This window comes from Hippopotamus amphibius, chromosome 2 (assembly GCF_030028045.1).
Source record: "Hippopotamus amphibius kiboko isolate mHipAmp2 chromosome 2, mHipAmp2.hap2, whole genome shotgun sequence".
Taxonomy (NCBI): Eukaryota; Metazoa; Chordata; class Mammalia; order Artiodactyla; family Hippopotamidae; genus Hippopotamus; species Hippopotamus amphibius.
Genome location: NC_080187.1, coordinates 186,270,786 through 186,280,447, shown reverse-complemented (window position 1 = coordinate 186,280,447; position 9,662 = coordinate 186,270,786). Strand labels below are relative to the sequence as shown.

The window sequence follows — 9,662 nt, the reverse complement described above, 5'->3', positions numbered from 1 at the left end:
TCGGTCTCCTTTCTCTCTTACACTTGGAGGCTTTTCCCCAGTAACCACCGGTGATTAGCTGCGTGTTAGGCGGTTCTGGGGACAGCGCCAATCGGCAAGATCCTGGTAGGGCTGCTTCTGAGGAGGTGGCATGGCAGGGCCTCGCGATTTGGGGCCCTTCCTCGCGACCGAACTCATCGGCGTGTGTACATTCGTATCGTGACAAAGCATTTCCGATTTTCTTCCGAAAAGACCAACCCTGGCGTCACAACTGTGCCTCTATAACCAAGGTAACTGATGAGCTACGAGGACACCACTGTGCGCCAACCACTGGCCTCAGAAGCCCTACTTCTCCGCTCAGGGCCGGCGGGCAGTTGCGGCTGCGGCTGGAACTACGAGGCCCAGAATTCCCGCGCGCACGCGCGCTGCCATTGTGATGCTCCTTTCCCGGTAACTCGCCCTCTCAGGCAAACCTGAAGATAGCGGCAACGCTCCGGTGGGGGGCGGAGACGCTCTTTGCCAGACTCTCCGCCCCTCTCGTGATAGGCAATGGGACCAGCCAACCGACGTGGCGGGCTCGGGATGCGCTCTCCAATCAGCACCTGCGGCGGAGAGGTGGGCGTGTGCACTGGCAGGGCAGGTGGGCTAGGCTGTGCCGGGTTGCGAAGGGGGAGAATAACGTCGGGTCGGGTCAGCGGGCGCTGCAGTAGTCGCCGCAGCGGCGATGGGAGCGGTGGGGATCAGGCGGCGGCGGCGGCGGCAGGAGGAGGAGCAGGGGCTGGCACAAGAGCAGCGGCTGGGGGCGGCCAGCAGCGGCAGTAACAGCAGCAGCCGCCGCCGCCGCCAGTAGACGCGGACGGTACCCGAGGGGACTACCCAGCCGACCCGCCCTCGAAGCCGCGCTCGGGTCCCGCCGCAGTGGGCGGCGGGGGATGGGCAGGCGGCGGCCGTCCCGCCTGCTGAGGGTTGACCCCTGCCGGTCCCGGCCCTGAGCTGGACCCGAGCCCTCCGCCCGAAATCCCTGCGTCCGCCACGGCCCAGGTAGGACACACCCCCCGGAGCCCCCAGGACGCCGCTGGGGGAGCCCCGCGCCCCGCCCTCTCTCAGCCCCGACTCCCTCCTCCGGCCGCACCCCTAGCCCAGTGACCGACCCTGGTGCGGAGGGGAGCGGTACCGGAGACGCCTCGGTCGCTACCCACGCCCTGGGCTTGTGCCAGACCCAGTCGTCCAACTCGGAGACCGTCTGCTTCTCCCCCGTTTCCCTGGAGGGTTGTGCCCCGCATCCCCAGAGGCTTTTGGTGTCTTCATTGAACTTGGAGGGTCGTAAAGCTTCGTTCTGTTTCTCTCTCTGTGAGTGACCCACATACCACTTGTATTCATGTTGCTTCAGGTACCAGGATTGAACACAGAGGATTCTCAGGTACTGAGCGCTGCTTTCCCACCCCGCTTCCCCAAATCTAATAGAAGAGGGCATGGGGCTATAGAATCTGTTGTGTAGTAAGGACAGTGGAGGCCATGACTTTCTGGTACTTAGGGTGCGAGGTAGACCTGAGGGATTTGCTCGTCATTTGCTTTGACTGAGATGATGTTGACACCCTGAGATGCTGTGGGAGGGACAAAAGACTCCACACAGATTTACTGTCAAATCAAGTAAATTATCCATCGGGATGCCAGGATACTTTATCCACAGTGAACTTAATTTTGTTTCGGTTGTGGCTGCATTAGAGATAAAAATGACATTGAGTTGTACTTTGCTTTGAATTAAAGTTGATAGGTGGCAGCAATCCGGTATTAACTCTTCTCATCCTTCGCTTTAGAAATTGTTCTTTTCTTTGAACATTAAAGAGGGCAATTTTATAATAACCAGTGTATTATGTAAAGGTGTTTTGGTATTAAATAGAAATTAAGTTTTTAATGTGTGTTTGAGGATCATAATATTATGAATGGGCACATGTACACACCCGGAGGATCCACTCAGTGTGTTTTGTTACAGTGTTTGGTTCTGAGCCATTAATAACAGTTGCATTGGTTTCTAAATACTGATTTGCTAGGATAGACCACAAAAGATGTATTTGCTGTTTTCTTTTGGCTAAATGGAATAGGGTAACGTTCATTTGGGGGGAAGGAGTGATGGGAGATTGATTTTAAAACTAATGTATTTGCTTTTTTTTTTAAAATAAAGCAGTATGATGACAAATATTACTTATATGACTAATCATGAAGAATTCATCCTAAATCTAAAACATTTTCAGATAACAAGTGTGTGGACTTGGATGATGTATTGTGCTCTTTTGAAATTGAAAACATACTGAAAGGGATTTCTCTAATTTAGAAGCTTATGTTTTCCTGTGTGATACATTTTTATCAAGGCACTAAAGGGGATTTTTTAAGCATGGTTATAAAGGAAAGCTTTTCTAATACTTTTCCTTTATGATAGGATGTTACAAAATGCTTTTTCTACTTTTAGTTTTAGACATGTAAAAAATTTAAGTCCATAGCTTCATTAATTTAATTTGTAATATTAAATTGAAATAAATTTGATCTTCAGTAGGGGGCTAAGAATAGTGTATCTTGCTCATTATCTTGTACTGTGGTTAATACATAATTTAGAGAATTCTTCACTATTCTGTATATGATTTAAGATTTTTGTATCTTCTTTTGACTTTCTTTTAAATACTTATTATTTTAATGCCTCAGGAAATCTTCATGAGATTAGGCTCGTTTGCTTTAGCACAATGAACTCATTTATGCAGGGCTTCAAATATCTCCACATGCAGTGTTAGAAGTGAAGTTTGTATAATGCAGACAACTTTTGAAGATATTTTTACATTTAAAAAATGCAGTAAAATGTGACAGTGATAGATTGTTGCTTTTTCATTGTAAACAAATATTACAGAGCTGAATATGCTATGATCATGGAATTTAACTGGTGGTGGGGGGGGCAGGCAGGCAATTCTTTATAAGTTTTCTAACTTAAAGTATACAAATGACAACTTAATAGCAATTCATGAGGGACTTTGAGCTGGAACCACCCAAATAAGATATTCTTAGATTCCTAATCCTCATAATAAATGTTTGTTGCCTGAAGGAAACAAGCAAACAAAACTCCCACAGATCCAAACAGTATAAACCAAGAGAAAATGTTTAATGAGCATTATTGAACTAGTGACGGCTAAATTGATTAGGGAAATAAAATAGCCTTTAAGAGCTAATGGAGAATATAGCTTGCTTTCTTTCCCACTTAAAAAAAAAATCTCCCATAGGAAAATTCTTTTATAGATATGTGTCATTCTTTACAGTTTGCATGTTGCTCAGAATCACTCTAGCCATGTATTCCTTTGCTATTTTTGAGGTTCTTGGGAAACACTCAAAATACAGCTGGAGCTATGTCAGTTTATTTGATATGGGAGGACATCTTCAATATTTATAGGTTTTGAAATATGAAATTAAACATTTATACTTTTACTTTGTTTTCTTTTGTTTGTTTTTCAGTATACTGTAAACAACAGTGATGATGGTAGATATTTTTTCCCCCGGGCTTCAGTGGATGGAATCCTTGAATTGAAAATTTTTCTTTTCTTTCTCTCTCTCTGTTTTTTTTTAACAGCTCTTGTGCTGTAAATACTCAGTGCTTTCAGGTTAAATGTTGTACTTCCATATTTGATAAAAGAGCCTTTAAGTCTATATGCAAAAAGTTGGGTTTTTAGAGCTGAATTTTTAACATAATTACAACACAAATTATCATCACAAGTTTCTGTCCTCAATATCTTGTGATCCTTGGTTGTACATTTAAAATATAGATTGAAATTATATTATTTATATAATATCAATGTCAATTTTGCCAGAAAATTTAATCTTTTAAACAGATTATTTTTAAGCAGACTTCTTGGTATATTTTCATTTACGTTGCATGACTTTAAGTTAAGCATAATGATTCTTCTCTTTGTGGTTATTATTTTATGTGTTCTTAATACTTTATTGAGTCTTTAATACTTATCAACTTTTATCAACATTTTGGATTTTTTTTTTAACACTTGTATATAAGATCCTTGATGCTTTGGGATGTTGGTAGCTGCTTTTTATTGTGTTAAGCAATTTACTTTCACTTCAATTAGAGTAGAGCTTCCCAAGGTAAAAAAAATTGTGTTCTTTGAAAAGGATCTCGACACTCTGTAATGGCCTGTATGGGAAAAGAATCTAAAAAAGAGTGGATGTGCATATAACTGATTCACTTTGCTGTACACCTGAAACTAATACAACTTTATAAATTAACTATACTCCAATAAAAATTTAGAAAAAAAAAAAAGAAGAACCTGGGTTGTTGTAGTCTCTCTTTTTTTTAAAATTTATTTTTATTTATTGGCTGTGTTGGATCTTTGTTGCTGCACGCGGGCTTTCTCTAGTTATGAAGAGCAGGGGCGGGGGGCTACTCTTTGTTGCGGTGCTTGGGATTCTCATTGCAGTGGCTTTTCTTGTTGCGGAGCATGGGCTTCAGGCCCATGCTCAGGCTTCAGTAGTTGTGACTCATGGGCTCAGTAGTTGTGGCTTGTGGGCTCTAGAGCACAGGCTCAGTAGTTGTGGTGCACAGGCTTAGTTGCTCCGTGGCATGTGGGATCTTCCCAGACCAGGGATTGAACCTGTGTCTGGATTCACTGCACTGGCAGACAGATTCTTAACCATTGCGCCACCAGGGAAGCCCTGTTACAGTGTCTTCTGAAGAATGGGAGGTAATAGCTTCTTAGCTCCCTTTGGTAAGCTGTCAAGATTTAACCTAACCATGTTTAAGAATCAATATTATATAAATTTATTAGAGAATTTACATCTTTATTGAAAATAAAAATCAGTATTTTTTAATGTTTGCATTAGAAAACTTACTTGCCATTATGTCTGTTTCTGCTAAAATGCTTTTATCATTATTTTTATACTTGGACTTTTTTCTTTTGGCTTTCTGAAATTCCAAGGTAATTGCCTTTTTAAAAAAAATGATTTTGCATTGTTTACCTGATCTTGTTCTAGCCATGTCATCATCTAAATACTGTATTTTGCTAATGGTCTAACATTTAGTTTTCCATGTTTGCTGTGTGTTATGGATTAAGTTTGGACACCCCTCCCCTGCCCCCTGCTTTTTTCATTAATCTACTAAGTGTCTTGGTTTCTGAAATTTCTCAGAAAAGATTTTATCAACATTTTTCAATGACCAGTAATGCAGGGATGAGGGGAGGAAAATAGGGGAAAAAAAAAAAAACTAAAGAGAAAAATGTGAGCCTTGCTTCTCATGAAATTTGATTTGAAAAAATCATCTGGAAACTAAATGGTAGATAGTAAGCTAGATTAGGACTTCATTTCTACTGGACTTGTATAGTACTTAAAAAATTTAAGATGTCCAAGACCAAAGTCAGCCCTCTTTTAATTTCTTTAATTATATAAATGACTGTGTCACTACTTAATCAGTCACCCAAATTCAAAAATCTCATTATTTTTTTGGCTTTTTCTTTTCCCTGGTTCTACTGCACAAAACCTCTCCTTTTCATTTCTACTGCTGCCATCTTTTTTTTTTTTTTAATTTATTTTTTTAGATTTATTTATTATTTATTTTTAAATTCTTTTTTATTTTTGGCTGTGTTGGGTCTTCGTTGCTGCGCATGGGGAGTAAGGGCTACTCTTTGTTGTGGTGCACGGGCTTCTCATTGCAGTGGCTTCTCCTGTTGTGGAGCACAGTCTCTAGCTGTGTGGGCTTCAGTAGTTGTGGCTGGTAGGCTCAGTAGTTGTGACTCTCTGGCTCTAGAGCGCAGGCTCAGTAGTTGTGGTGCACAGGTTTAGTTGCTCCGTGGCATGTGGGATCTTCCCAGACCAGGGGTTGAACCCGTGTCCCCTGCACTGGCAGGCAGAGTCTTAACCACTGCGCCACCAGGGAAGCCCCTCTGCTGCTGTCATCTTAACCTAGCCTGTCTGACCCTCATTATCTCTTAGAACTATTGCAGTAGGCTCATTCAATATTTGTTAAATATCTACTGTGTTACTGTGGTAGGGGTTAGAGATGCATCAGGGAACAAGGCAGAAATAATCTCATTTTTGGAACTTGCAGTGCAGTGAGAATAGGCAGTTGTAGGACAAGGAATTACAAGTGTTCCAAGTATCATGAAAGGAAAATGTAGACAACCACATGAGCATATTAACTGAAAGACCTAACAGTCTGGGAGGTGGGTTCAGGGAAGTAGTCTTCTATTTTACCAACCACAGTTTATTTTACATACTCTACCAGTTTCAGAGGTTAGTGGATATGTTAAAGCTGTAAGTAGTTAAATAATTAAAAATAAATGTTTTAAAATAAAGATATTTAATAAAAATTAAATGTTCATACAACTCCTGAAACAGCTTTAGACAGATCCTTTCCAAACACCAGAACACTTTGAAAACTTTTACTCTAAAGAGCCACCCTGTCCTTCCAATATAGGTTTCGACTTTGGGTTCTCCCTGTCTCAATTGCTAAGTACTGACAGAATTCCTATGTATGTTTCATACTCCTTGAACCTCAGAAGTTAGTATTAGGCATTTCCTTTAGGAGGGTATTTATGGTTACAAGAAAGAGGTCTTTCAGGTAAATAGTTAGAGTCTCTTTGTAGCCAGAGTCCAACAGCTTATAGGTGAGTTATTAAATATACAAGTAAACTAGGATATAGTTTGAATATCTTTGTAAGTTTAAAAATACATAAATTCATTTGTAAGTCAGAAAAAAATCCCTTACCATATACTGGCTCCTAATTTTTGGCTTAAAAATAAGGCTAGTATAGTCATAAACCTCATAAGTTAATAAATGCTTACTAAACAAATGAACAAAACTGCTAGTTGTACATCAGGATGAGATATGAATCTTTAATTACCTCTACGATAACATATTACTTAACCTCTTTTTGCCCCAGTTTTGATATATATGTGTGTGTATACATATATATGTTTAGTTTTGCTATTTTTAAAAAAGGGAAGTTAATATAATTAAAATCCAATTATACTGAAGATTGCTACAGAGAAAGTTCTTCATTGGTTTTTTTGTTTCTTGTTTTCCTTTGTCTTAGTGGGAAGATCATAGGCAGTGCTTTGTTTGGTTGATCTGGCTACAGTAGATTTTACCCAAGGAGTGTGTAGTGTTTTCCTGACAATCTTGCATGTAAGTTACACTGTACTTTCTATAAGGGAAGAATTTGTTTATGTGTTGTTAGTATCAGTAGCCAGGGAGAGGAGAACTAGGTTGTTTACACTTTTATTCTGTTGTAGGTAATTGTAACCATAACTGACTTGTAAAGTTTCTCTTCACTTTTAATAGATATTTTACTTTGTTGAATATATTTATGAGCCCAGAGTCCATGCTGCTGGAAGTATAATTTACCTGCTGTTAAAATTTAGAAGGAACAGTTGAAGTGTGAGTGGTGACTGAATTTTCTTTCTCTTTTGCTATGAGCAAATAGGGTTATTCAAACATCTTCGTTTCTTTTTACTACCCTTTAGAGAGACTCTTGCTACAGGGTTAAAAAAAATTCTCGTAGTTTATCCTATTCTTGACCTGTACTTCTGTTGTTTACATTAGTATTATTAGATAGCTTAGCTGGTGTGTAGTCTTTGTAAACTTGTATCTACACCTCAGCTTCCTTTATCTTGAAACATAATTTAGATAGTTTTTTATAATGTGAAAATGTATTTGACTCTTGAGATATTTGATGCAGAGATAGCCACTTTGCATCTGGCTATATTTTAATCTATTTTTGGAATATTATTCAGGTATTCTAAATATTATCTACTTAACAGATCATGATGACTGAAAGCATCTGATTTTTTACTTTAATAATAGAGGGTGTTCAGTGTGTTGATAGTTTCCATCAAATTTGGAAAATTTTCAGACATTTTTTTCTTCAGGCTGGTGTGTATGTGTGTGTGTGTGTTTAAAGCATGCAATGTCTTTGGGCCCAATAAGTGTATCCAGAAATTAAAATATCTACCAGAAGTGGAAGGAAACTTTACATAAGATAGTATGGTTAAAATAACTGACAGCAAAATAAAAGTATAAACAACCTCTCTATTCTGTCCTTCTGGGACTCCAGTTATATGTATGTTAGGCTTTTTGATGTTATCCCATTGCTCACTGATGCTCTGTGTGGTTTCTGTCTTTTTCTGTGTATGTTTCAATTATTTCTGTATCTTCAACTTCATTAATCCTTTCTTCCACAGTGGTTAATCTGGTGTTAATCCTATCCAATGTAGTTTTATGAATCTCAGATATATACTTTTCATGTCTAGGAGTTCATTTAAAAAATATCTCCCATTTCTTTCCTCATGCTTAATGCTTTTTGCTATTTTCTTGAATGTATTTATAATCACTGTTTTAAAGTCCTTGTCTGCCATCCTATCATCTGCACCATTTCTGAGTCTGTTTCTATTTTTTTAATTTTTATTTACTTATTTTTTAATAAATCTATTTATTTATTTATTTATTGGCTGCATTGGGTCTTTGTTGCTGCACACGGGCTTTCTCTAGTTGTGGCGAGCGGAGGGGCTACTCCTCATTGTGGTGCATGGGCTCCTCATTGTGGTGTGGCTTCTCTTGTTGTGGAGCATGGGCTCTAGGCACATGGGCTTCAGTAGTTGTGGCAATTGGGCTCAATAGTTGTGGCTCATGGGCTCTAGAGCGCAGGCCCAATAGTGTGGTACATGGGCTTAGTTGCTCTGTGGCATGTGGGATCTTCCTGGAACAGGGATCAAACCCATGTCCTCTGCATTGGCAGGCAGGTTCTTAACCACTGTGCCATCTAGGAAGTCCCTGTGTCTGTTTTTGATTGATTGATTTTCCTCCTTGTTTGTATCCCTGGTAATTGTGTTTGGATGCCAGACATTGTGATTTTATACTGTCATGTGCTGGATTTTTTTTTTTTAATTCCTATAAATATTATGGGGATTTGTTCTGGGATACAGTTATTTGAAAGTAGTTAGATGCATTCATGGACCTGGATGTTTTTAATTTTTTTTTTTTTCCCACTCTGGTGATTACACAAACTATTCAGAGCCGTGTGTGGGCATTAAGGATTGTTCTGCCTGCCCCTTTCCAGTAGTTCTTTATCCTGGCCTTGGTTGCTTCTGTACACGCATGCACTCATAAGTACTCTGCCAAAGTTTCAAGAAGAATCCTCTCTAGATACCCAGAGCTCTATCTTTGTATAGCTGTTTTCAGTGTTCTGCCCGGCCTTGGCCCTCCTCAAAACTGAACTCTGTCTCTTCAAGTCAGCGAGACTGCTGGGTTCCTCATTTCTGTGCTGCAGCCTGGAAACTCTCTAGGCAGTGAGCTGGGGCAGTCTTAAGGCTTACCTCATCTACTTCCCATCTCTCGTGGATCCATGTTCTGTGCTGCCTGTTGTCTAGTTGTAGTGTCTAAAATCCATTGTTTCATATAATTTGTCTGTTTTTCCCATTTAAGGTGGGAGGCTAAATTTGGTCCCTGTTACTTTGGTGCTCAGAAGCTGAAGTGGTCTGGTGGGTATATTGAAATCTCAAAGGGGAGTCATATTTCAAAGTTACGCTGTCTTTAGAAATGTATGTATTATCTTTATGCCCAAATAATAGCTTGAAAAATATTTTCCTTACTCTTTAGACACGTCATAAGCTCTTCTGATGATTAATTCTAGCACTGTTCCCAATGA

The 9,662-nt window shown here is 39.8% G+C and overlaps 1 protein-coding gene across 3 annotated transcripts in view; it reads left to right on the top strand.

Annotated features, from left to right (window-relative positions):
- Positions 1 to 655: 655 nt before the first annotated feature.
- TTBK2 (tau tubulin kinase 2) overlaps positions 656 to 9,662 on the top strand; it is a 137,572-nt gene continuing 128,565 nt past the window's right edge. For 2 of the 3 annotated variants that reach the window (XM_057722975.1, XM_057722974.1), the window contains exon 1: positions 7,053 to 7,144. In XM_057722975.1, the coding sequence (XP_057578958.1) occupies positions 7,143 to 7,144 (2 nt within the window). In that variant the 5' untranslated portion in view covers positions 7,053 to 7,142. Of the gene's footprint in view, positions 1,021 to 7,052; positions 7,145 to 9,662 lie in introns of those variants that run through there. The other variant, XM_057722977.1, reaches the window with a different exon arrangement.